We start from the raw sequence: 27513 nt of genomic DNA, 5'->3' as shown, positions 1-27513 counted from the left end.
CTGCAGGGCCGGTGATTTATACAGCCCCCGTCACAAAGGGAACAATGACGCCCAATCACCAAAGAGATTCTTCCCCTAAGGCGGCTACCGGGCCGCCACTTCCCCCCGTTACCATCCCTGCTGCTGACTCTGCAGCCGAGGGGGCTGATCCGCCCCCTACCATGGGGCATGCAGCGGGCAGAGTGCGACCAGCGGCAGCCAGGTCTCTGCCCATTGTCCTCCTCGTCCTCCAGCCGTAGGGATCCTGAGAAACCACCCCCTGGATCCCTTGCACACACATTCCCCTCCACCCATGGACACAGTCACTCCGGAATATGGCCCAGAGTCTCTGCACCAGGGCCTGGAAGGTCCAGAAAATGCTTCTGTCAAGTGAGCAGGGATAGTAGGGCAAGGGGCAGCCTGAGAGCTCACAAAGTGTCTGGGGAAGGCGTGGTGGGCATAGGACAAGGGTATCTTGGTCCTGAAACATGGGCCAGAGCCTCAGAGGGTGGGTGCAGGCCCATTGACTTCAGGCCCACTGTTTGCAGGAAAGCACAGCAGGGGTCTTCATTGTTTCCTCTAAACTGCACAGGTCTTCACCCCAGAGAAGGTAGGGGTGCACCTGAAGAGGATGGCTGTGCAGAATCAGGAAAGCAGAGGCATCCTGCACCTGGGACTGTCACGGCACCATGGTGTCCTCATTGCCTGAGGCAATATCTTTTACTGGACCAACTTCTGCTGGTGAAAGAGACAAGCTTTGAAGCTAGATAGAGCTAGAGAGCTTCTCTTCGGGTCTGGGAAAGATAATCAGTGTCACAACTAAATACAGGGTGGAACAGATTGTTAAGCATATGAGGTTAACACATGTTGCAAGAGACCATGCCAGATGAAATGGGCAGTTAGCAATCACTTAACAACCTGTTCCACCTCCTGACACTCTGAATACCTTTCCCAGACCTAAAGACAAGCTCTGTGTAGCTCAAAAGTGTGTCTCTTTTACCAGCAAAAATTGGTCTGAAAACAATGCTACCTCACCCACCTTGTCTCTCTCATGTCCTGGGACCAACAGGGAAACAACAACACAGCCAAAACTGGTTTGTTATGTCTCACATTCCTGCTATCTACTCTCACTCCCCTTGGCTTGGGCTATAGAATGCAGCAGTATCTGTCCTGCTGTTGAAATGTACAGGAATACATCACTGGGGTACACCCTATTTTCTTATTGAGCTTGCAGTGAAGGGAAAGTAATTCACCCATAAATGGGTTTGTTGGAGTCCCTCCATGCAGTACAGACAAGGGACAGTAAAGATGGGTTTCAGTATCATCTGGGAAAGTAAGGGAATCTTGTAATGTTTATTGCTTTGAAAAGAATAAACCACCCACATGAAGTAGATATGTGTTTCATAGTTTCATAGATTCTAGGGCTGGAAGGGACCTCCAGAGGTCATTGAGTCTAGTCCCCTGCCCTCATGCCAGGTCCAAATACTGTCTAGACCATCCCGGATAGACATTTATCTAACCTACTCTTAAATATCTCCAGAGATGGAGATTCCACAACCTCCCTTAAGTGTTATAACAGACACCTCTCCCCGCCCAACCCCCTTCTCATTATTATTTAAATTACAGTATCACCTAGAGGCCCCATTGTGGTAGGCACTTTACGTACACAAGACAAAGAGTAGGATGGGAAATAGGCACAGAGGCTTACCCAAGATCAGACAGCAGAACCAGGACTAGAACCCATGTTTCTTCCTCTAGACCATTTGGCTGCTTTTCTTTTCCTGAAAGGTTCACTTTGCCAAGTTCAATAGGTTTTGAGTTTTGTGAAGAAAAAAAATCTTACCAACATTTTACAAGAGAAAACCTGTTTTTACCCTTAGGTCAACATCTGAGCTTGGAAAGCAATTGGGGACCTGTGTGAAACGAAGGTTGTCAGTTCAGTTCTTAGTGAACAGGTGTCCACATCACAAAAATGTCCACAGTATCTGTCACTAATTCAGATCTTAGTTGGCAGCCTCAGTAGAAAGTGCAAGGAATGAATGGCGATGGAGACTGAAGTCCCTTCTACCCCTTGGAGTGGTCCTTCTAGGTTGCGTCCCATTAGCAGGGCCATGTGGGGAAGTTTGCACAGGGTTAAACCTCTTCTGTAAATTAATAGAAGACTTCAGTCTCCAGGGCTTTCAAAGCAGCACCTTCTATAATCAATTAATTCAGATGAATGAATGAATGAATGACCACAAAAAGTGATGGCAAAAGCAATGGCAACTTTGTGCTCCATTGTTTATTTCCTGTCAAGGACCCACTGGATCAAATTCAATTACTTTACAAGTCAACAACAAATCTTACTAGTTGCCATAACTTAAAGTGTTGCCTGGTCTCTGAAAATCAGTCTGGGCTCCTTTGGCTTCGAACATCATCATCAAGTGGAACCAACACTAATGATTCTGTAATAAGAATTCAGCTACCACTTTGGCTGATGTTGCAGGAAGGAGACCAGAAGTCATCTTGTTCTTTGGCAACAATGGTATACTGGCTCTGGAGTGCTGAAGACAATAAAATCTTCTTATTGGTACACTAAGCATATCGGGGTCATATTTTATATTAAGGATCTGTTTTAAAAAAGAGTTAATAAATGGTTCATAGATATTTTAATAAATCATTAATCAATTATTAGAGTGTTCAACATATCAATAAGTTTCTAATAACCATGGTTTAAAACAATCTCTAATACCTTTACTGATGTGCTTATAACCATGTATAAAACATTCCACTCATGTTTGAAATGTGCTTATAATATCTATTAATCATTTATTAACCCTTAGTAAGCCATTTATAAATGGAATCATACTACAAAGTGTGACCCGTATATGACGTGAATAACAGACGGGGAGCAGATCTGGCCAAGAACTAGGAGCCACTTTTACCCTTTTCTAAGCATCTCTGCACATTCAGGCTCTTACAACTCCTCTTTAGGAATAATTTGGAAGATTTTAGTTTATTGGAAGAGGACATATTACACAGAAAGTAAATTATCTAAACCTTGTCCACTAAAAATCAAAACAACACAGATTTAGGGGCCCACCTTGCATGAAGCTTTGACTAAGAAAGGTAGCTAGAAGTTTTTAATCCTATATCTCTCTATTTATATCAAGCCTTTGTCCTGAGTTCAGTCAGGACTAGTAAAGTCATAGGATTGTCAATGATAAACCAGAGATTAGCTTGTTGCTGAGTCTCACTTTGAACACCCTGAGCTTAGATCTTAAAACAAAATGAGCCAAATTCATCCCTGATGTAATTCAATTCACTTCATTGGGTGACACCAAAGATAAAACAGGACCACAGATTTATATTTTATTCTTGCAAAGTCTATAAGGAAGAATTTTGCCAGCACAGATTTTCTGGGTGTCCCCTTTAAATACATGACCTACACAAATACAAAGATCTTTGTGCTTTTGGGCTGCTGACAAAAGACTTTATTGGCCCTCTTGGAAGCAGTCATTAATGTATAAAGAGAAATTTCATGGTTATTTAAAGTTGAATTTCTCTCCTTCCAAAGGTTTTATTCCCCTCTTTCATTTTGATTTGTAATGACTAAACTTGGTTTACAGGTGGGGATTCTGAAAGCCCAGGGTGTATTTCACACAGCTGCTTTGTGGGCATGTGAAATATGGAGTGATATACAAGCCTAATTAAGGTATATAAAAAAAAACAAGATCAGACAAGTAACAAAGAAATAAAGCAAAAATTCTGAAAGCTGGACATACTAAAAGGCTACATTGGTAATTCAAAATGTATTTCAAAGCCATTCTTCACTCCCAGGTAAGGATCCCAAGAAAAGCTGAGAGAACAGAGCAAAATGAAAGGAAAGCTCATGAGTGCAGGGGGAACCAGCTGATGTGATATTGGGGTGTATATTAATTGGGTAGTATCTCTTTAATTAGTTTATGAGCCATCCATGGCCCACTAAATCCTTACTTTTCAAATGAGACCTCCAGCAAGAGGGCCAATCACTGCTAAATGTGTTGGTAATTTTTGTGATGTGGACACCTGTCCACTGGTAACTGGACTGAAGCCACCAACTCGTTTCATACAGGTCACTGGATAGCAATTCAATGATAACTTGAAATCACTACTGACCCAGGCTGTATGTGAACCAGTGACATAATGAATGCAAAACTCTATATACCACTTCTAAAACCCAGAGTTTTTCAGTTCTTAGATACCTTTTAGACTTTTAATGCATAGCTTTGAGGACACTTTCTGGTTACACTTCTTAAAGAAAACCCACTTAGATATATCTGTATTTATTAAGTGCTGTTTTTCAGTAAATATAAAACAATCAGGAATTATCAATGGAGCTATTTGTTACATTTTGAAAACAGATAATGAAAAAGGAGGAAATGTAGTCTGTAAAATATTTAAAGTGAAACCTTTCTCTCCAGTTATGTCTTTCATGGATTCATTCCATTGAGGAGACTTAGCTTCCATAGATGAAGAATATAAGTCAGTTCTGTGGTGCTGATATAAGGAGAAAGTCAGAATAGAGGGTCTGATTCTGCATTGCTTATTCATGTTGACTAGTCTCACATAAGTAAGACCTACTTGCACAAGTAAGAACTATTCTGCATAATTAGAAGTTGCAGAATCAGGCCCATAACGAGCAAAGTGTTTTGTTTCATGTGGCCTTTGACAAAGGGAGCTGAGTTATTGCTCCAGATTAAACTCTCCAAACTGCCTGGATATACGCCGCGAAACTCCTTCCTCTCTGGCCTAATTCTTTCATGTGTGTTCTTGTGCTTGGAGTCATCTTTCCTTTCAGCTCATTAACATCACTTGATCGCACTTGTCCTAGCAACCTGTGCACAATGAAATCAACACATCTGTGAGTTAAGGATCTTGGTTCTGACATCTGTCCTTTGTCATTCGTCATGCTATGCCCATCATCCTCTGCATATCAGTGACCTAAGGTCATTCCTGTACAAACATGGTGTGTTGGTGGTCAACCATACTTTTGTTAAACAATTAACTCTGTAGGGTGCACAAAGTTGTCCATAGACAGTCAGTTGTATGCTGCTTTAAGCCTACAGCTCTGAGAGATCCTCCTGGTGTTGCAGAAATACTCAGACAAGAGATTCCAGGCCATATGAAATCCCAGCTCTGGAGAATAGTGGAATGGAGTCATACAGGAGATAAAATATCCCCTCCAAAATACATTAAAACAATTCTGGAGACTTCAAACCATGAAGAATATCTAATTACATTATATTTAGTGGAAAGTGAACTTTCCAAGTGTAGGTGGAGGTAGGAGAATAAACCTTGTCTAATTCTATAACATGGCTCCTCTGGTAGGATCTGAAGGGATTCTTGGCCTGTTCTCATTGTCCAACAACAATATTAGGATCTTTGGGGAAGAACAGGGCATAAAGACGGGAGAATGGTGGGAATCCTCAGAGCTCCCATCTAGGGACCACTCCAAACCCCCTGCTTTCTAAAAGACAGAAACTAACCTATTATATGATTTCAACCGTCAAAGATCTCAGAATCTAATGAAACAAGAATGAGAGGACTCTGGATGTTGCAGTGTCACGGACTATAAGGCAGAAACTAACCTATTATATGATTTCAACTTAGTCCTGCCTTGAGTGCAGGGGACTGGACTAGAAGAACTCTCCAGGTCCCTTCCAGTCCTACAATTCTCTGATTCCTAACATACTAACAGTTATATTTCCAACAGCATGTACCTGTTGGCATTGAGACCCTGTGCCTGAAGATGTACTCAGCAGAGTTGGGGCTGGCATTACCCTTGAGGACTGTGGGTAGAAGAACTATGTTCTCTGCTAGAATTAAATTAGGTGAATTTACTCCAGACACAATCTGGAATTTCCCCTTGACTCCCTTTGAACAGAGAGGTAATGAATTGTAACATTCACTCAAGTCAGGTAGATGAGCCCTTTTGATTGCACTCTCCGAAATATCTCAAAATCTAATGAACCAAGACTGAGCGGACTGTGGATGTTGCAGTGTCAGGGACTAAAAGGCAGAAACTAACCTATTATATTATTTCAACCCTCATTCTTTTACTCTTGCTGCCTTGCAGTGGATCCTTCCCCCTGGTATTGAGATGTAAATACAAAATTAACAATTACAATAAATGTCTGCCCCACATTCACCCTTGATCCAGCCACTGCAGCTTAGAGATGGCTGGTATAAATCTTCATCTATCCATAAAAAAGTAACAACAGATTGTTCTTCAGCCCTTATTACTACAGGAAGACTTGTATGGAAAGGTGGGTTTTTCGTTGTGCTATGAAAGGAGTCAAGCAAGGGCTCATTCTGATCTCTTGTGGCAATGAATTCCACAGCTGAGGAAACCACTGCTCAAATTATTCTGTTCTCAGCTCCTGAAAGTTTCACTCTGTCTTCCAGAGAAATAGTGACAAAACATGAGGGAATGAGCACTGGGCCATTAGAGTTGCTTCCATTTTCTTTTTTTAGAACAGTAACAATTTCCATGTTTTAGTTCATTTGAGCAAGTTTAGTGTCTGTGAAAGGTGTGAGAGACTCCAGGAGACTTAATTTCTCTGTGCACAGAACTGGTGCAGCAAAGGCAGCAGCAGTGCAATCTTCCTCATGCAGCCACATCAATGTGCCTCAACTTTGACCTGCAGAGCTCAACTCTGGGGTCAGAATAAGACTAGTTCAGTTTCCATCCCCATTCAGTTCTTGGCCACTCTGCTGAACCTAACAATAATGGTTACTGATAGCAATTTTGATGGTGGTTCTGTGATGTGGAACAAGACTCAGAATACCAACTCATTTCTGGTTGTTTTGGATCCCTGTGGAGGGAAGCCTGTTACTGAACATGTGCCAAAAGAATTGTGCAGTCCATGTTGCTGGCTTGGCATCTCTGCTCTTCTCCAGAAGATCCAGAGACTATGCATTCTGTAGCAGTGTGAAGAATTTCTACAAAACAAGCAAAATGAAATGCTTAAAAAAATCTCTTTTTTCACTAAATCCTGCCTGGGACCTAACCCAACCTGTTACATGCTGGAGTAAGAACTGAAATTTCCAAGTAGTTCACAGACTGGGCTTCATATGCGCGTTTTGCTGCCAAGGGAAGAGGTTAAATGTTGCATGGGTATTCTGAGTCAGGCTGCCAGTTAACAACCGAAGAAGAGGACTGTGAGGCTGGAAAGCATGTCTCTTTCAACAACAGAAGTTAGTCCAATAAAGGACACTCCCTCACTCACCTGGCCTCTCTAGTTAACAACCTGACAACCATAGTGCCCTCACCATTTGGGGAAATGGCGCCAGATACTCCAGTGGCTCCCAGTTCATTGTGAGTGAGGACTGAAGAAGGAAATTAACAAAAGGAAACACAAATGAGAAATTCCTTAAAACTAGCCCAACTGTGGATGAAGTAGTTAATGAGCTCTGTATCAGGCTCATTGGCTGTATCAGGCTAACAAAGACCTTGTATTCCCTGATGGCTGCTGCTGTAAACTGGCTGGCTACTGTCAAACACTGAATGAAGACATACGACTCCCTGCTGTGTGTCCCCTTCTGGCATATACCCTTTCTTTTAAATCAAACACAACCAGGAGAACAGGGTAACTCTCGCAAAGAAAGTCAAGCAAGAGGCATGTAATGGCTGGAGAAGGGGCTGGTGTCACTTTTCCTGCCAACACAAGGAGGCTCTGAGGCAAGAAATAGATTAACAATTCTTTAACCAACTGGCCTACCACAATTATCTTTTGTTAGGGCAATTCCTACCTGTTTTGTGGGGAAAAGAACTCCCCATTTATTGTCAGACTTCCTTATTACTGTTTTGCAATAAAATAGCCTTTCCATTTTAAGTGGCCTCATGGCTTGCCTATAAAATTAGCATTTCTGTGGGGCTCAGTTTCTCACTTTGCAAACTTCTTCTTTCCTTTCCCTTGTAACACTTTACTGCACTTTGCCAAGGGAGGATCAGATTCAGAGCTAGGGAAAAGTGACCCTGAGATAAATGGATCTGATGAGGAAAGATATATTTTAACTGATTTTGGAGACACATCGACTTCTGATATCCATGAATGAGGAATCCTTAAAATGTCTGCCATCATCTCATGATCATTCTGCCTAATGACTTTTAGTGTACTCCTGAAGAGCAAATTTTTGCCTTTGGACTCCGCCGTATTTAAAATGCATGTAATATGGTCAAAACCAAGAGAGCTATAAAGGATGTATCCCTTTGCTACTCCATGCAAAAATTACTCAGTTTAGACACTGGCCCAGGCATGTATGACTGCCTCATTCTACATACTCATTCTTCATATTTTGCTTTATTTTGTTAATGTACAGGTTGATTCTGTTATTCAAGAAACTATTCTGTCCTCATACCGAGGTGCCACTGTTGTAGCATGGCCAGAGAGGAGTGGAACTGAGCATTAGAAGATACACCGAAAATGAAGGTGTGATTGCAGCACACCATGTAATCTAGCTAGCACAGGGAACAGTAGCAGCAAAGCTAACCCACCCCCTAGCAAAGAATTCAGTGCAGACTAGCAACCTGAGAACATGCCCCGGAGGTCTGTATTGGGGCAGCTGGCCCATGCTGAAGCCAGGGCCATCATGGCTTCACTACTATTGTTACCCACATTAGGTAGATTAAAGCTAGTGCAGGATACTAACTGTGCTACGATCACACCTCCATTTCCTATGTAGACATACCCTAAGGCCTTGTCTACACTACAAGACTATTTCGAATCTACTTAAGTCGAATTTGTGGATTCGACCTTATGAAGTCGAATTTGTGTATCCACAGTAAATACACTAATTCGAATTTCCGAGTCCACATTAACAGGGCCGGCATGGACTTTCGAAGCGGTGCACTGTGGGAAGCTATCCCACAGTTCCCGCAGTCCCCGCTGCCCATTGGAATGCTGGGTAGAGCTCCCAATGCCTGCTGGGGGAAAAAATGTGTCGAGGGTGGTTTTGGGTAACTGTCGTCATTGAACTGTCAATCACGCCCTCCCTCCATGAAAGCGCCGGCGGGAAATCTGTTCGCGCACTTTTCTGGTCGGTTACAGCGCGGACGCCACAGCACTGCGAGCATGGAGCCCGCTGCGATCATCGCTGCACTTATGGCCGTTGTCAACTCCTCGCACCTTATCGTCCACCTCTTCCACAGTCAGCTGCTGAGAAATCGGGCGAGGAGGCTCCGGCAGCGCGGTGAGGAGAGTGGCGCAGACCTCTCAGAAAGCAGGGTACGCCGCGCAGTGGAGATCATGGTGGCAATGGGTCAAGTTCATGGTGTGGAACGGCGATTCTGGGCCCGGGAAACAAGCACGGACTGGTGGGACCGCATAGTGCTGCAGGTCTGGGATGAATCACAGTGGCTGCGAAACTTCAGGATGCGTAAAGGCACTTTCCTTGAACTCTGTGACTTGCTGGCCCCTGCCCTGAAGCGCCAGGACACACGGATGCGAGCAGCCCTGAGTGTGCAGAAGCAAGTGGCCATAGCCCTCTGGAAACTTGCAACGCCAGACAGCTACCGGTCAGTAGCGAACCACTTTGGCGTGGGCAAATCTACTGTGGGGGTTGCTGTGATTCAAGTAGCCCACGCAATCGTTGAGCAACTGCTCTCAAAGGTAGTGACTCTGGGAAACGTCCAGGTTGTCATAGATGGCTTTGCCGCGATGGGATTCCCAAACTGCGGTGGGGCTATAGATGGGACTCACATCCCTATCCTGGCACGAGCCCACCAGGCCAGCGAGTACATTAACCGAAAGGGCTACTTTTCAATGGTGCTGCAAGCACTGGTGGACCATAGGGGACCTTTTACCAACATCTTCGTCGGGTGGGCGGGCAAGGTTCATGACGCGCGTGTGTTCAGGAACTCTGGTCTGTTTAGACGCCTCCAGGCAGGAACTTTCTTCCCGGACCACAAAATAAGGGTTGGGGATGTGCAGATGCCTACAGTGATCCTTGGGGACCCAGCCTACCCGCTAATGCCCTGGCTCATGAAGCCCTATACAGGCACCTTGGACAGTGAGAAGGAACTCTTCAACTACCGGCTGAGCAAGTGCAGAATGGTGGTGGAGTGTGCTTTCGGACGTCTTAAGGGGAGGTGGCGGAGCTTACTGACTCGCTCGGACATCAGCGAAAAGAATATCCCCGTAGTTATTGCTGCTTGCTGTGTGCTCCGCAATGTCTGTGAGAGCAAGGGCGAGACCTTTTTGGCCGGATGGGAGGTTGAGGCAAATCGCCTGGCTGCTGTTTACGCTCAGCCAGACACCCGTGCCGAAAGAATATCCCAGCGGGAAGCGCTGTGTATCCGGGAGGCTTTGAAAGCAAGTTTCCTCGGAGAGCAGGGTAACCTATGACTCTCCACTTGATTTTAAGAGAAGCTGATCCTGGGCCTGTGTCTCTATGTGTTGAGTGAGATCTGCGGTTACATACCCCGTTCTCCAAGTTTCCCCCACTTCCAAAACACGTTTTAAAACAAATTAAACGGAACAGTTATTGTTAATAACTCTTTCTTTTACTTTGCATTTCTGTTCAGGGTTTGAAACATGGACGCATACTGTGCTGGGTACAGTGTGCACTGATGTACAGACCGCTTGTACAATACAGGACGGACAGCCTCCTGCTCCTACATAGGTCTCTGGTGTGGGGGACGGTTTCAAGTGGTTGTGCATGTAGGGGTGGGTTTGCAGGAAGGGGCGAGTGGTGCCGTCTTTGGATAGGGATTTGGATGCAGGCTCTGGGCTGTGGGTTTGGGCGTAGGAAGGGGTGAGGGGTGTGGGGGAAGGGTGAGTATCTGTCCGTGGATGAGGGCTCTTGTTGGGGCTCAGGGCAGCGGAGAGGATCGCGCCTACGGTGGAAGTGCATGGTAAGGGCAGCATGCCTTAACATTAGGGGGTGGCAGGCGCTAGGACCGTGGACAAGCGTACACATCACAGAATGACCCGGGGCAGCATACACCACACAGAGTGACCCTGGTGACTACTGACTGCAGTCTGTGTGTGCCCTGCAGTTGATCCTGCCCCCGATAGTCTGTACCCTGCTAATGTAGGCTATCCCGTGCAATTATAAATCCCCTGCCCCTCCCCCTACATACACAGTCTTCTGACACGAAAGACGTGACGGAAAGAGTGAACAACAGCAAACAGCTTTTATTAATCTACTACATAGTGGGGTGATGAAACTTGGATTTGGGACTGGGTGATCCTGTAAGGGAAGCGCTTCTACACAGTTATAGCGTCAGAGATGTGTGGTACATTAGCGCTCAGCTGTGGTGCAGTGACAGTTCTCACGGCCCCTACCGCCCCTCCGTCTTGTAATTTTCGGTGAGGGGGGGACAGGACTTCTTGGCGTTGGAGGGTGGTTGCAGATACAGTGCAGGGGGGCTCTCTCCTCCTGCCTGCGGTCCTGCAGAACATCAACAAGGCGCCGGAGCGTGTCCGTTTGCTCCCTCATTAGCCCAAGCAGCGTTTGAGTCGCCTGCTGGTCTTCCTGCCGCCACCTGTCCTCCCGTTCGCTGTGTGAGCGCTGCTGCTGAGAGAGGGTCTCCCTCCACTGGTTCTGCTGGGCCGCCTCGGCTCTGGAGCAGGCCATCAGTTCCGCGAACATCTCGTCCCGAGTCTTTTTCTTTCGCCGCCTAATCTGCGCCAGCCTCTGCGAGGGGGATGCCGGGGCAGTCCGGGAAAGAGCAGAAGCTGTGTGATGGGAAACAGTAAGTGATTTCCTTGAACAGATACATGTTTGCGAACAGTGAACACAGTCTAGTCAGTTTCTCTGAACAAGACCATACAGGGCACCAAGTTCCACGAGATCTCAGGACAAGTTCGAGATTTTGGAATACGCTCTCATTGGCTGCGGCATTGCACAGGAGAGCGGACAAGTGGGGAGAGACAGCTGAATCCGTCTTGCAGACAGTCCTGGTAAGCCTTAAAGTAGATAATGCTTATCAGTTAGTGGATAGCTGTGCTCTCCTGCTAAAGGCAATCTGGAAAGCAGAAAGGCTGAGCCTTTTCCAGCCCCTCCCGCCAGTGCACGGGAAAGATCAATGTATGCTTGTTCTCTGTGGCCTCCAGCACGTGGCTGTTAAGCGAGGGTCGTTGTTATGCAACCTAATTTTAAACCATTAACAATAGTAACAATACACTAATTGCCCTACTTAGGTGCAGCCTGTCCAGAACGACATCACCCTGAGGCGGGTCACTCGGAGTCAGAGAGAGCGGATGCTAAGGGAAGCCCTGCACAGACCAGGACCATATGCAGCAATGCTGGTGGAGGCGATGATTCCTCTCTACATTAGGATGTCCTGGCGCGGAAGAGTGTGCTTCCATGGAGCACCCAATAAGGCACCTCTCCCCAGGAACCTCCTGCGGAGGCTTTTCGAGCAGCTCTCTGAGAGCTTTGTTGAACTGTCCCAAGAGGATTATTGTTCAATCCCTATATGTGTGGACCTACTATTTATATAGTTTGACATTTAAAATTTTTTATATAGTATTTCTATTTTTTCTATACCTGTTTTTTAAAAAATAAATGTTTCCATGTTTATAGCACTTACCGCCTGATCCTTCCCCTGATTGTGAGTCCGGGTTAACGGGCGGGGACGGTTGGTAGGGGATCTCTGTGAGGGTGATGAAGAGATCCTGGCTGTCAGGGCAAGCGGTATTGTGTTCGCTGTCGCCTGCGCCGTCCTCCACAAACCCTTCCTCATCTTCCCCATCGGCGAACATCGCCGAGGAACTGTCCAGGTACACTATGCCATCCTCAGAGTCCACGGTCACTGGTGGGGCAGTGGTGGCAGACCCCCGAGAATGGCATGCAGTGCCTCGTAGAAGCGGCATGTCTGGGGCTGTGCTCCGGAGCGTCCGTTTGCCGCTCTGACTTTTTGGTAACCTTGTCTCAGGTCCTTGACTTTCACGCGGCACTGCATCACATCCCGGCTGTATCCTTTGTCTATCATGGCTTTGGAGACCTTCTCGAAGGTCTTTGCATTCCGCTTGCTGGAGCGCAGCTCCGAGAGCACAGACTCCTCGCCCCACACAGCGATCAGATCCATGACTTCCCGGTCAGTCCATGCTGGGGACCTCTTTCTATTCTTGGATTGCCCGGACTCCTCTGCTGGAGAGCTCTGCATCGTTGCAGGTGCTGCGGAGCTCGCCCCGATGTCCAACCAGGACGTCAGATTCAAAGTGCCCAGACAGGAAAAGGAATTCAAATTTTCCCGGGTCGTTTCCTGTGTGGCTGGTCAGAGCATCCAAGCTCGGACTGCTGTCCAGAGCGTCAACAGAGTGGTGCAGTGTGGGATAGCTCCCAGAACTACTAAGTTCGATTAGCATCCACACCTAGCCTAATTCGAGCTAGCCATGTCGAATTTAGCGCTACTCCACCTGTCGGGGTGGAGTACCAAATTCGAACTAAAGAGCCCTCTAGTTCGAATTAAATGGCTTCCTGGTGTGGACGGTTGAGCGGTTAGTTTGAATTAACGCTGCTAAATTCGACTTAAAGTCCTAGTGTAGACCAGGCCTAAGTTTCAGAACAGAAAGATGCAGTTTGGGAGTGGCAGAGACAGATCAGTGGTAGTAGCTCTCCCATTCTGTCCCTTGCTATCAGAGCTACATTGATTTAAAAGAATTTGCTCACCCTGGGTATGATCCTGCTCCCTTTCAAGTCAACAGAAAAAATCCTGTTGATTTTAATGGAGCAGGATCAAGTCCTTTGAGTCCCTAACTGAGTTTAGACAATTTTAAAAATGAAGGGAAGGGCACCAATGATGATTTGGCAAAAAGAAAACTTAGAAACTCCATCACTAAACTGTGCAGGTTCACTGCTGGGCAGATGAAACACTGCAGACAAAGTGGAATCCATCCTGGATAAGCAGGACTCCAGAAATGCAATTAAAAGACAGAAAATAATAGTGGCTGCAACTGGTATCAAGCAGAGAATGTTCCTGCAGAGACAGCCCCAATTATTGACTGAAGCAGACCTGTAAATACTGAAGCTAATTTCTGGAGACAGGCAATATGAATCTCCATATAATTAAGCTCTGACTCCCCAGAAATTGATCATGAATGGCATTTAATAAAGAGCTTGTTAGTGCATGAGTTAGGCAAAACTGGTTGTTAACAATGACTGATTCTGAGAATCAGAGACTTCTGCCCCTGCCTAACACAAAGCAATGTTTAAAAAGAATAGAAAAGAGCACCTGTGGTGGAGTGTTGAAAATCTTGATGCTGGTTTTATGATTTAAAACTATTTTTAAAATATATACTGTAGAAAAGGGAAAGGAATAAAATAATGTCTGATGTATAGAAAATGCTTTTCATCCTGAAGAATCCCAAAGCTTTTTAAAAATCAAATTACATAGGGATCACTTCACCCATCAATGAATGCAGTCACTTTTGGAGTGGAACTTTGCAGCTGTTTAACAGCGCAGAGCAACACTGCCTGACAATTTAAGACAGCAAGTGGAGAACACTATCCAAATAACATTGTAGGGAGATTTAATTAGGGAAATTGTACAGCAGAGATCCAGGACAAGATCCTCAGCTGATGTAACTTGTCACATGTCCACTGGCTTCAATGGAGTTCTGTAAATTTACACCAACTGAGGATATGACCCCCAAACTTGCATTGGATGAGGACACCGTGCTTAACACCTCTTCTCTTGCAAAAATGCAATGGAATTTTAATAATAAATAGTAATTTTCTTAACCACACACAGTCAGGAACTCAGTTTTGCTTCTAATCTGAAATAAGGCATTTCCAACAGTGGAGTACCCACTAGCACCAGGCTAAAGGTTTCATTCCGTATTGACTCAGTGCTTGATTCTGCATTGCTCTCTTTGGAGTTTAGGGTGCACAAAGAATAATGTAGAGCTGAACCCTAAGTACAAAGAGTGCCACCACTTACTGAATCACTAAATCTGTTTCTTGGAGCACCATGGCTGGATTTTCCTTATAAATCTCCCATCCAAATACTGACTAGCCCTAAACCTACTTTGCTTGTGAGATCTGACAAGATCAAAATAAAATGATACATACTTTATTCAAAGCATGTGCAAGTATCTTTCACCTTTATTGCTAGCATGGATCTATAGTATATGTCGCTTGGGCTTGTAATTAGTAAAGTGGAAAAGGTTTCCTACTGCATGAGTGAACCCATCTTTCATAAATCCAGGGGTGCTTTTGAAATGTTAAAATATATTGCAGTGATTGCACCACCACCAAGAGTGTTAATCTGATGGAAACTGTGTTCTCTAGGGGTATAATCAGCCAGTGAAAGTTTAATCCGATGGTGTAATGTTTGTAATGTGATAGCCTGGTGGAGAGCCTTGGGGGGAGGAAGGGTAGAGTTTCTGTGCCACTAGACACAAATGAAATTATCTCCTGCCTGTTTGTACAAATATATGTATCCCGCTTAATAAACTCACTTATTATTTTTCTTCCAGACTCTCTTAGTAACTCTTACTGCAAAACCAAAATATACCAATTAATGTATTTTTAATAGAATGGAGTGTAAAGCATGTAGAGCCTGTAATTTTACTGAGGATTCCTGAAAACATAATAAATAACAACAATATTTGAATCAAAGCTCCTTGATAGAATTAAACCTTTTATATTGTATTTTTAGAATATATGTTTATTTTATATTACAAAACACTACTAAATGTTTAGAAATTGGAGATGGTAACAGTTTTCAAAGCAGTTATATGTGGTCAGATAGTGTTGGGAATATTAAAATAAATTTAAGACAATGATGAGTTATTAGCAGGTAGAGTTGAAAGGTTATAAAGAGGTCACAGACTGATTCATTCTAATTGCAGTGTGGAGCATGTAGATTTTCACAGGAGAGCAAGTTTCAATGTTCTTTTCCATTATAGTTCTAAACCAAGCTAGTTAATGTACCACTCTGCCATGCTGGGAGAGGATGACTGTTAATAACTAACACATAGAGCACCGGGAAGAATAATCATCTAGACTAGAGACAGGCAGAGCACATCAGCATTAGAATAGACACAGTGGGTACTAGCAAGATAGTTAATATAGAAGAGGGAGAAGAGAATTCAAACATTTTGTATTAGACTTAGAACGATCCTGTAAGTAGGGAAGAATTTAAGTATGACGGAAGCTATTCCATATATAAACCAATTAACATTTGCCCTCAGACTGGTTTGTGAGTGCTCCAAAACCTTTTAGGACAACAATTTCCCATCCCATTATCAGATTTCCAGGATAATTATATGATTTTTCAGAGAAGAATTTTCCATATGAAGTTCTCAAACAACGAGTCTGTTTGTCCTGAAATGACCACCCAGAAACAATGCCTCCTGGGTCAGAAGGAAGGCTGACTGGTTTGGGGGCAGTGAGTCTGCTTTTATGGAATGCAGACTACCAGCACAGTAACACTGAGGAGGTGCTCAGACTCTGAAAATCTGGTGTCTAACAACTTTAGAGACCATAATTCTGGTCGGCTGCACTTTGCAGCAATGCGGCTGGCCAGAAGTTCTGGTAGACTTCTTTTTGGACAATGGGTATTCTGTACCTCGCCTAGGGTGAAGATTAATAGGGATCCAGCTTTGTTGTAATATTACAGACCTAAGATTTATGCTGTGTGGATTCATTTGGCTCCACTGATCAACTATTTTGCCACCAATCTTATGAATGTTCATCTGGCCTTCATGAAGATATGGCACATTTTACACTTCCTGAGATAGGATCACAGAAGAGTAAAGCTTTCTCCTTTACAAGCTCTATTTTCATAAAACTTTTTGTATTAAAAGCCATTGTATTTCTAAATAAAGAGTGTGTAATAACAGATTGATGGTAAAGGAAACATTTGAAAAGTAGCCAAAGTAAATAGTGGAAGGGTTAAGAATGCTGGTGCCTCATTTGGAAAGATTTTTTTTGCAGAGCAGCAAGGGCTGAAGTCAAGACAGCACACTTAGGCCTTTGTACATATAGACAGAAGATCAACAGTCGACCATCTATATTAGTTATGGTGAACAGAAACCAGGACCTTCTATCTAGGTCCATAAGCTGCACCCATTACTGTGGTATTTAACCTTCTGCTTCCCAACAGACCTCTGTACAAAGTGAACTACAGCTTAGCTCGTAGAGAAAGCTGATAAACATTTGAATAAGAGTCTGATACTATTTGGAGGCTTGGAGCCTGTTAATGATGCTCTTTAATTGGTAGGAAGTGTCACTGATTTTCCATTCGGACTGTAATTAACTAAATAGGACAGATCCTCAGAACCACCCATTTGGATTGGTTGTTGCTAATAGGGCTGGGGCCTGTAAGGCCATCTTTGTATCGTCCTTATCTTCAGGTTGTTTGTCCAGTCCCAAGGAGGAATTTAGAGCAGCCTCAAGCCTACCAGCTGCAGCAATTGCAAAGTGACCATTCCAGGACACAGCAGTGCTCGGGCCACACCTTCATTTTCCCCAGCCTCACCTCTTATGCCAGGGTAAATCAGTTTAGCTGCTTTGATAGCTGCTTTGCACCCCCAGAACAGTGCAAAGCAGCACTGTGGGCCAGGATTAGGCCCACTACTTATTATTTGTATAGCAAATTGTTGGTATTTTATACAGGAATAATAATAAAAACAATATTAATTAAAACCTGAACAGAAAATCAATGGCTCTTCTTACTAGTCAAAATTGTGTCCAGTTTAGTCATTGGCAAGATGAAGGATGGTTAAGTTGTAGGGCTTCAGGGATGGCACTGTCTGGGCTGAAAGTGTTGTGTAAGAGACATTTGGCTTTCCAGACAGAGAAGGAGGAAGCGCAGAAGTGGATTCAACACTGCATTCTCTTTAGGCCATTCATGGAGTGGTTATGCAGACTAGGAGGTGCCTGCTTGCTTTCTCAACTACAAGAGTGAATGCAGAATTTATAGACAGCTAAAATGTGAACATTTTATAATTTTAAACAAATAAAAAGTAGACAAAAAAGAGAGAGTCCCTGGAATCATTATGACCCCAACTCCTTTTTGAGGCACTGAGTTAGGGTGGGCCAGAGTCCCTGTTTTCAAACTTCTGAAAGGTATATAGAGATATTTCCCCCCCACAGGACATAATCTACAACCCAGGAAATGTAGGGACTGATCCTTCAGCTTACTCATGTAAATAGTCCCATTGGGACTACTCTAGCAAGTAAGGTTGCAGGATCAGTTCCTTAATGTTTAAATAATTAGGGAACTTAGACAGAACTACTTTATACAAAGGATAATATATCGAGTAAGTTACTGGGCCAGAAAAAAAAGAAGCAAAGAATACCATTTATTTTCAGAAGGGATACTTCAATGCATAAGATGACCAATAATGGATAGTATTTAAGAAGACATGTTTCTGGATGGTTTATTCCATAAATGTCCACGATGAAGTTTTTGCACCCTCCTCTGAAGCATCTGGCCACTGTCAGAGACAGGATACTGAACTAGTTGACCCACTAGTCTGATCTGGTATGATAATTCCTATATTCCTTTGATTTGGGAAGGGTAGTTCATGAGAGTCATATGTTTCAGGATCAAAGTGTTGATCATATGTATGAATCTGTTCCTCTTTCACAAATAAATTAGTGCAAGTGAAGAAATACATAAAGAGATCTGAGGTTTTGACAAGTTTTTAGTTATGCTGCATTAGGGTGACCAGATGTCCTAATTTTATAGGGACAGTCCTGATTTTTTGAGTCTTTTTCTTATACAGGCTCCTATTACCCCCCCACCTCCTGTCCCGATTTTTCACATTTGCTGTCTGGTCACCCTATGCTGCATCATCCCACTGCATACAAGGGACAATGGCCATGACCTTCAAAGCACATATGCAGTATTGTTGTAGCTGTGTTGGTCCCAGGATGTTAGAGACACAAGGTGGGTGAGGTAATATCTCTTATTGGACCAATTTTTGTTGGTGAGAGAGACAAGCTTTCAAGCTTGCACAGTGCTCTTCTTCAGGTATGGGAAATATACTGAGTGACAGCTAAATACAAGGTGAAACTGATTATTTAGCATGTGACAGTACATTTCCCAGACCTAAAGAAAAGCTGGGTGTAAGCTCAAAAGCTTGTCTCTCTCACCAACAGAAGTTGGTCCAATAAAAGATATTACCGCCCCCATCTTGTCCCTTCAAAGCACATGTACGTCAAGGATGTGTAGATAACTGCTGAAATCCTGGTGATCTCAGACAATATGTGCATGTCCTTGCCTCCCTGCTCTGCCCTCTGAAAATGGCAGCTGAGCTAGGTCACTTGCTGTTCTGCTATTGGTTCCCTGCCTGCTGCTGGCTTCTGCTCTCTCCACTGGGATTTGGAGGCCATGTAGGAGAATTTGAGCAACATTAACTTATGTGGCAAACAGTGATGTGATTTCTTACTCTTTGTCTGGGAAACATGCCATGTAGGAGCATCTGTACCCTGTTTCGTTTCCCTTTTCCCTCCGGCTTAGCTCTGCTCCTCTTTCTTGCACAGTCCCAGAATACTACAGATTTTCTTCATTGCTGAGTGACCAGAGTGTATTTTGTGAAGGGCATGCTGTTTAGGCACTGCTTATTAGCGAAGGGAGTTCACAATTCATCTTATAGCAAATTCATAAATTCACGTATCTGCTTAGTGGAAATGAGGAGTGTACGAAACTCTTGGTTATTAATCGAAGGGTAGATGAAGATGCAGGGAGGTGGGAATAAAGTAAAATAGCAAAGGGACGATGGAGAAAGAGCTGAGAGACTGTGAAGAGGAAATGTGAGGGGGAAGTGTGAGAAATAAGGGACTGGGGCAGGAGCAGGGAATTAGAGTCTGGCAGGGAGGATGGGGAGTGGGATGAGGAATTTGGCAAGGACTAATACTGTAGGAAGGTATAGATTTGATAGGGAGAAAGAATTAGTGGACTGCAAAAAGAAGTAATATACTGAGGGAAGTATGAAAACTGATGGTGAGGAGAAAAGTGATTATATATGGGGGTAGGGTTGCCAGGTGTCTGGTTTTTGACCGGAACGCCCGGTCAAAAAGGGACCCTGGTGGCTCCAGTTAGCACCACTGATCGGGCCATTAAAAGTGGGACAAAGGCAGGCTCCTTTCCTGCCGTGGCTCCATGCAATTCCTTGAAGTGTCCGGCACGTCCCTGCAGTCCCTAGGTTCCGCTGCCCAGGGCTCCGGCAGCGATTTAAAAGGGCCCAGAGCTCCGGCCGCTGTTGCAGTGGCGGCTGCAGCGGCCGGGAGCCCTGGGACCTTTTAAATTGCTGCGCCTTTCGCCTGCCCCCATCAGTGGCCCTGCTGGTAGGGTCCCTACCGGAAGGGTTGCCGACAACGTGGGGAAGGGGCATGGCAGCGTATGGGGTGGTACCAGCTTCTTATTGGTATGCCGTACAGGCCTGTATGGGCCTACTTTCACCCCTGCCTCAACCCCTCATTTCTGGCCCCACCCAGGAGCCTGCACCCCCAGCTGGAGCCCTCACCCTCTCCCACATCCGGACCCCTTGCCTCAGCCCAGTGAAAGTGAGCGAGGGCCGGAGGGGGATGGAGTGAGTGGGGGCGGGGCCTCAGAGACGGGGCAGCGCAAGGGTGCTCCGTTTTGTGCGATCAGGAAGGTGGCAGCCCTCTATGGGGTTGGGTGTGTGTGCAGGAGACAAGTGAAACGTGGTGGTTCTGTGACGAGGGACTCCACACTCCCCATCTCCCATGTCTATGAATATTCCGTTCCTGGTGACATTTGGCCAGGTCTGGTGCCCGGCTGCCTTTGGGACGCAGCTCTGAGCTGTGAGGCGCTGTAGGCTCCCGGGGGGTGACAGGAGGGGCGCAGATGGTCTGTCAATAGCACAGCAGGGAGGCTGAGGCCATTGGAAGGCACTGCCCGGACGGTACCGATCTCAGTCATTCCGCCTTCCCCTCTCCAACGCCGGGAGCCCAGGGGGGGGCCAAGCCCCGCTGGGGCTGCGCTTCCAACCCAGCCGCACGGCTCCTGATCTGCTCCGAGCCCCCAGCACCGCCCGGGAGCCCCAGCCCCCGCCCGGGAGAACGGGACCTCGCGGTGCATGCTGGGATGTGTAGTCCCTGCCCCTGGCTCCGGCCCCGAAGGAGAATCACAGCAGGGAACTCCAACCCTGGAGGCGGCCGAGGCGAAGGGCGCATGCTCCGTGGGGGTGAGGGCGGGCGGCCGGGGAGGGCGCACACTACCCTGCTGGGAAGGAGGCACCGCCTCTTGGCCTATCCTGCCGCGGGGTTGGCGGGTTGTGCTCAGGAGGTGCGGCGAGAAGGCGGGCCCGGCCCGGCGCGTGCGTCAGGTTCGGTAGCGCTGCGCAAGGGGCCGGGTAAAGGTGAGAGGGAGAATGGAGGTTCCGCTTTTTCATTCAGGAGGGGACGGGAGCGGGGGTCGGTTCGGGGTGTGGCTGGGGCGGCTGAGCGGCATCACCCCCCCCCCGCCAGCTGCCCTCTGCGCAGAGCTGGGGGAGGGGCCGCGGGGGGGGCGGAGGGTATCCTGTGGGGGAGGCCAGTACTGACCCCGCGAAGTCTGATGGACTCCCCGTCCCTCTGGGGGGCTGCAGGGACTCGGCCCTGCTCAGCTGCCCGAGGCGTGTTTGCTGTGCTGGGGTGGGCAGGGCTGGCTCCTCTCCAGCACACTTGGCATTTCCCACTTGCAACCAAGGGGGAGAGCTGCTCAAAAGAACATGCAAAATACGGTGCCAAATCGTGCCCCTAGACGGATTGCCACAGGAGCGCCTGGCTAAAATGCAGGAGCGGGAGTGAAATGAGCCGGGTTCCGAGCTCTACCGCAGACTTTCTGTGGGATGCTTAAGCTTAGTTCTTCAATTCCCCTGCCTGGAAAATGGGGTTAGCGCTTCCAGTCCCACAGGAGCATTGTGAGACTTCAGGCGTGTGAAGTTCTCTGAAATTCTCAAGTGGAAAGCCTTAAATAAGTAAAATGTATTGTTCTTTTTAAGCCTTTCCAGTTTTCATTAGCTTTTCTACCAGCAGTGCTCCTGAGCAACCAACCTATGCCAGTTTCACCCTTGACTGCAAATATCAGAAAAACAATAGTGTCTGATATTTTTTTTATAAAGAACAAGGGATTAATGTCAGTAGCGGTGCACGTAATCTCATCCAATGAGACAACTAGTATATAAGTAAAAAGGTGAACTTTGATAACTGTATCTTCAAAAACTTTTCTCAGGGCGGGTTGTCATTTTACCCTGGAATCAGTTTTACTGAAAGTGTTATTAAAAGCAGATACCATCTCCGACTATCTGAAGTTTAGAATTGTCCTGACTCTTAAGAGCACTGCACACAATCACTGCATCTTTGCCATGTGTCTGTGATAGGTTGGCTGAGTTGGGATTTGTCAAGCTAGTATGTTGTCCATTAAGAAAGGACAGAGGCTACTCTATTTAGATTGTAAGCTCTTTTGGGCAGGGACCATCTTTTTGTTCTGTGTTTGTGCAGTGCCTAGTAGAATGGGTTTCTGGTCCATGAGTAGGGCTCCTTGGTGCTGTGTAATAATTGGATGTGGACTGTTGTAGTTGGAATGTTACAGTGACTTCAGGTTTTAATTTTTCCCCCCGGAGTCTGAATATGACTATAGGCCAGGTTGTTGCGGGGTGGTGGTGGTGGGGAAGGAGGGAAAACAGTGATAGGTTTTGATTTCTTCTCCCTTTGTGGAATCATTTCTGCTCTAATGTTCTCTCTTTATGTTTCTTGTCAGTGATCAGAAGCGGCAATAGGAGAAATGGAGATGCAGTCATACTACACAAAACTCTTGGGAGAGCTCAATGAGCAAAGAAAGAGGGATTTTTTTTGTGACTGCAGTATTATTGTGGAAGGCAGGATCTTCAAAGCTCACAAGAACATTCTCTTTGCCAATAGTGGCTACTTCAGAGCCCTATTGATTCATTACATTCAAGACAGTGGGCGACACAGCACTGCTTCTTTGGACATTGTTACTTCAGAGGCCTTCTCCATCATCCTAGATTTCCTTTATTCAGGGAAGCTGGATCTTTGTGGAGAAAATGTTATTGAAGTCATGTCCGCAGCTAGCTACTTGCAGATGACTGATGTGGTCAATTTTTGCAAAACATACATCAGGTCATCGCTAGATATTTGCAGAAAAATAGAGAGAGAAGCTGCTTTCTATCAGGCTGATAGCGGAAGCTCTAGTTCTGTCAGAGAGGGAACTTCTTATGGTACAAAGAGCCAGTGCTCTGTCTCCGTCTCTTCTCTGCAAGAAAAGGAAAGGATTTCTGATTGTCAGAGAGATCCTCCCTGTGGTGAATGTAGCAGCTGCCACCCAATGGAACTTGTGGTGAGAGACCCTGTAAGCAGTGATTCTCCAGATGACATTAATTCTTCTCTGCCCAAAGGGGTAGTAGAACCAAAAGTAGAATTTGACTCTGATGAAGTGGAAGTAGAAGTGGGTGAACGACTACAGCAGTATCCAACTCCGTTATCTCCTGAGCAGATGGAAGAGGGGCTGCACAGTGGCCAGGCAATGGACTTGGCCTGCAATAACTATCATATGAAACAGTTTCTAGAGGCCCTGCTACGCAACAGTGCCGCTCAAAGAAAAGATGATGTGGTTCATCACTTTGTTCGGGGCTTTGAGGGTAGGCCAGAAGATGCAGGAGTGGCCATGAGTTCCATGATGGACATTCACAGCGACTGGTATGGTGAGGATACAGGTGAGATGAGAATTCCTTAGGCTGTAGATAATGTCTGTATAACAGATGAGGAAGCTGCTTATTTGTATAACTTTCTATGTTAATTGAACAGTTATTCTCATTCTTGTTCAGTATACTTCACAGGAAAATATTGCTGAATTTTATGCAACAGCAAAATAAACTATTGTTCTGGACTTCAAAAGAAAGCTGCACTCATTTTGCTCAGTGCAGCGTTTGGAAGGTAAGTATTTCTGATCTAAAAACTTGTATTTGAAATAGGTGTTTTGGAGTCTAATGTTGGTGACCACCAGTTTACTAAATGGTAACATAATTTGGGACAACACTGGAATGAAGGATGAATGTAAGAAAAGCTTTGCCTCTTATAACTGTTAGTATTATGAAGAAGAGTTGTTAAGGATTCAGAAAGACAAACTGATAACCCCATGTTAGTTATGCTATAAACTCTGAGAGGCGGAATATTAACTACACTGCATATTTTCCCTCTAGAGGCAGACTTCCTTCTCCATTGCTGATCATCAGGGCTGCTGCTTTCACTAGCCCAAATGCATGCTGGGATTTCTCAGCACCAGTAGGAAGGCTATGTGGCAGCACCTTCAGGAACCTGAAGGAGAAAAAGCTCATGTAAATATACACATTTCCTAAAATGGCCGTTAACGATTTTGGGTCTTCATCTGCTTGTAATAAAGTTGGAAGACTATTTCTTTTCCCAAACACTGTCTGTTTACCTTTCAAAAACTGACCTTTAAGATGGGCTCTACTCCTTGCCTGAAGTACACCTCTCATAGCCATTCATAAGTCGCCAAGTTAAAAAAAATGATGCAGGCAATAGGAGTTATGCACAGAAATAGTGTATGCTGTAGAAGGTAAAGCTATGTTTATGCCATCACTAGCTCAAACACACAAATGTGTTCTTAAAGCCACTTAGAGTTCAGCAGGTCTGTAAGGAACTCTCACTGTAGTGAATCAATGTTCAGCTGATAAAATCATTAACTATTAGTCAATTAGCATAACTGAAATAATATTTAATGGCAGTATTCTGTTACAATAACATCTACTGCTTCCAAAATACTGTAGCATAGCATACATCTAATAGGATAACATTATGTTCCATTGATGTTTTTTTCAAGTAAAACTCTTCAAATTGTTAATCTAGAATTAAAAGTGAAAATGCACATAAAACCTGATAAAAGTTTCTAGCAAATTCTATTAATTATTGATGATTTTAACACTAGAAATATATATTTTAAACATGCATTCAGGGTTCTGTGTTTCTCACTAGCACCTGAAGTAGAACAGAAAACTATTCTTTATGCTGGTTTAGGTTCTTGTGATGTATTCAGCTTTTTCAAGGGAGACACAGAACGCTGAACTCTGGTCCTGGTAGCTAAAGTTACGGAATGAGTCTCAGATATCTTGTTTTTGAAAGTGTGTGTGTGTATATATATATGTATGTATATGTACATGTCTATACATGAATTATTAGTGTCATTACTGATTTTGATATTTATTGAAAAAGATTTTAGTTAATCTTTGAGGCTCCCGTACATTAAAGGATTATGTCTATGCATAACTTTAATCATGCACTTTAGTCCCATTGATTTCAGTGGGGCGCCTTAACATTAAGGATGTGTTTAAAGTGCTTTCTTGAATCAGTGTATAAAGCAACACGGACTTTTTAGTCTCTTAACATCGCCATCCAATCCTAGTCATGTTACAAAGGACATCTCTTGTCAGTCATATATTGGCTATCATGAACAAGCTCAGTAATCCCCATTTTTATTTAAAAATGTAATCTTCAAATACAATTCTCAATTTTTGCATCTTCTCACATGAATTTATCAATGTTTAATTGTATGTGTATATTCTGAATCTAGGCCTATTTTACTAGAAAAAATAAAACACAAACAGCAAATATATTAGAGATGGAAGAATCCTGTTCGTCCCAGGAGAGAGCCTACTAAAACTTGAATGGGGACAGAGGCATAAATTACCTCTGGGGATGCTCTCTCTCTGTCTAAATTGAGGCCCATTATTATAGCATATTGGAAATCTTACACTGCTACTGCCTGTGCACTTTCCTGTGGCTAAATTAAAGACTTTTCCAGTGTGATTAATATGACACCTTTTTCAAAAATAATCTTGACGATAACAAGAAACTTTCAATGGCTCGCATATTGAGCATAGTCTAGCAAATACATCACACCAGAAATCAGTGTTGCCAATTTATTAAATGTATTTTAAAGCTGCCTGATTTTCAAGGGTGCTAAGCACCTGCAGCGCCATAAGGTTTTAAAAAAGAGACCATACAATTAAAATATATATATATATATATACACACACACACACACACACACACACACAAGTGAGCCAAATACAAAGAGGAAAAATATATAAGTATTCTGGCCCTATCTTGCAGGCAAGGATTGTAACAAGCAACCTAGCTAACTTTGTTGAATTGTCTAAAATATATTGTTTTCTTTTTAAAAGGTGATGTGTTAGTTGTGCCAATCAAGCTCCACAAATGCCCGTTCTGTCCCTACATGGCTAAGCAGAAGGGAATACTAAAACGGCACATTCGCTCTCATACAGGCGAGAGACCCTACCCTTGTGAGACGTGCGGCAAACGCTTCACCCGGCAGGAGCACCTTCGGAGTCATGCTCTGAGTGTAAGTTTGATGAAAGCAGATATCTGTCAGAAGCAGACTTAAAAATAAATAGTAAGCTCCTGTGTTCAGTGTTTCTCAGTCATTATGCTGATCTATGTAAATAATGTATATGTATCACATTTTGACTTAAGGCTATTCTAAAGTACAGTAGAGTATAGAATGATTTTGCTCCCAATATGTAAGGTTAACTGGGCAATGGTTAAGACTAAGAAATTGACATTTAATGTAATACAGCTATTTTAGTCCAAAACCTCTTAGAAAGGTGATGTGATCATTTGCCCTGCAAGTTTGGTAAATGCTGCTGCGTGTTTCATCTTGGAATATATGGAAGCAGCATCCCCAAAAAGGAATAAAACAACAAGATAGGCCAGCCAATTTACAATTATGTTTTATTTCTCATTGATCAGGTGCACCGATCAAACAAGCCAATTATCTGCAAGGGTTGCAGAAGAACGTTCACAAGTAGCCTATCACAGGGATTACGGCGCTTTGGCTTGTGTGACAGCTGCACTTGTGTAACGACTACGCATGAGGATTCAATGCCCATTAACCTCAGTCTGATGGAACCTTCATCAGAAGGTCAAGAAAAGGGTGATACAGACAATGATTGGCCTATATATGTCGAATCTGGTGAGGAAAATGATCCAGCTGATGATGATGATGCTGATGATAAGCAGGAGATCCATAGAAGCTTATCAGACCGAGAGGCACTTATGTAGTAACAAAAGGAGGGTTGGCAGATTTAAAGCGTCTCCCCTGTGATTGGTCATTCTACAGCAGAAAACTGCATATTTAACCAGTTTTGTGGAACTCTGTGTTTTTATTACTAAATTCCAGTTTTGATAGAACAGGTGGGAAGAACTGGATTTTGAAATATTTTAACTTTTCAGTGCTGTGCACTAGAATTCTGAGGGAATTTTCTGTCCTGGATGAGCAGAGGCTGTCTCCTTGCAATCACGTGTTGTGCTTCTGTACCCTGGCTCTGAGGGAAGGATAACATTATTTGCAGGTGAAGGATCATCATGATCATTTGATACAGAGTTTCCTCTCACAATGTTGCCATGGTCCCTCAATCCTGGTCTCAAGCGGGCCAACCATCATCTTTCTAGGAAGAGATGTGGAGAAAATAAATGTAGTTTTCATCCTTAACCTTGGACTTCTCTAAACTGTTTTGCAATCTCGTCCCTCTTATGCTAGGATTTACA

General features: G+C 44.5%; 1 protein-coding gene across 4 annotated transcripts; it reads left to right on the top strand.

The window, feature by feature from the left end:
- Positions 1 to 87: 87 nt before the first annotated feature.
- ZBTB8B (zinc finger and BTB domain containing 8B) lies at positions 88 to 27027 on the top strand. Of its 4 annotated transcripts, none has more exons than XM_044997541.1 (4): positions 88 to 369; positions 22670 to 23642; positions 26130 to 26308; positions 26716 to 27027. In XM_044997541.1, exons 2-4 carry the CDS (start codon positions 22694 to 22696, stop codon positions 27025 to 27027), a joined length of 1440 nt encoding a protein of 479 aa, XP_044853476.1. In that variant the 5' UTR covers positions 88 to 369; positions 22670 to 22693. The 4 variants fall into 4 exon arrangements, with proteins under 4 accessions (XP_044853476.1, XP_044853478.1, XP_044853479.1 ...); XM_044997543.1 differs by having other exon boundaries at positions 106 to 202; XM_044997544.1 differs by lacking the exon at positions 88 to 369 and adding an exon at positions 21496 to 21894.
- Positions 27028 to 27513: the final 486 nt, after the last annotated feature.

This window comes from Mauremys mutica, chromosome 23 (assembly GCF_020497125.1).
Source record: "Mauremys mutica isolate MM-2020 ecotype Southern chromosome 23, ASM2049712v1, whole genome shotgun sequence".
Classification (NCBI taxonomy): domain Eukaryota; kingdom Metazoa; phylum Chordata; order Testudines; family Geoemydidae; genus Mauremys; species Mauremys mutica.
This window is presented reverse-complemented; position numbering and strand designations above follow the sequence as displayed.

What these genes read in the sequence shown, in the direction of transcription:
- ZBTB8B (XM_044997541.1), top strand. Translation starts at nt 22,694, where the DNA reads ATGGAGATGCAGTCATACTACACAAAACTCTTGGGAGAGCTCAATGAG. An exon ending in CTGGTATGGTGAGGATACAG is followed by an intron (nt 23,643 to 26,129) that starts GTGAGATGAGAA and finishes TCTTTTTAAAAG; the next exon opens with GTGATGTGTTAGTTGTGCCA. An exon ending in TTCGGAGTCATGCTCTGAGT is followed by an intron (nt 26,309 to 26,715) that starts GTAAGTTTGATG and finishes CTCATTGATCAG; the next exon opens with GTGCACCGATCAAACAAGCC.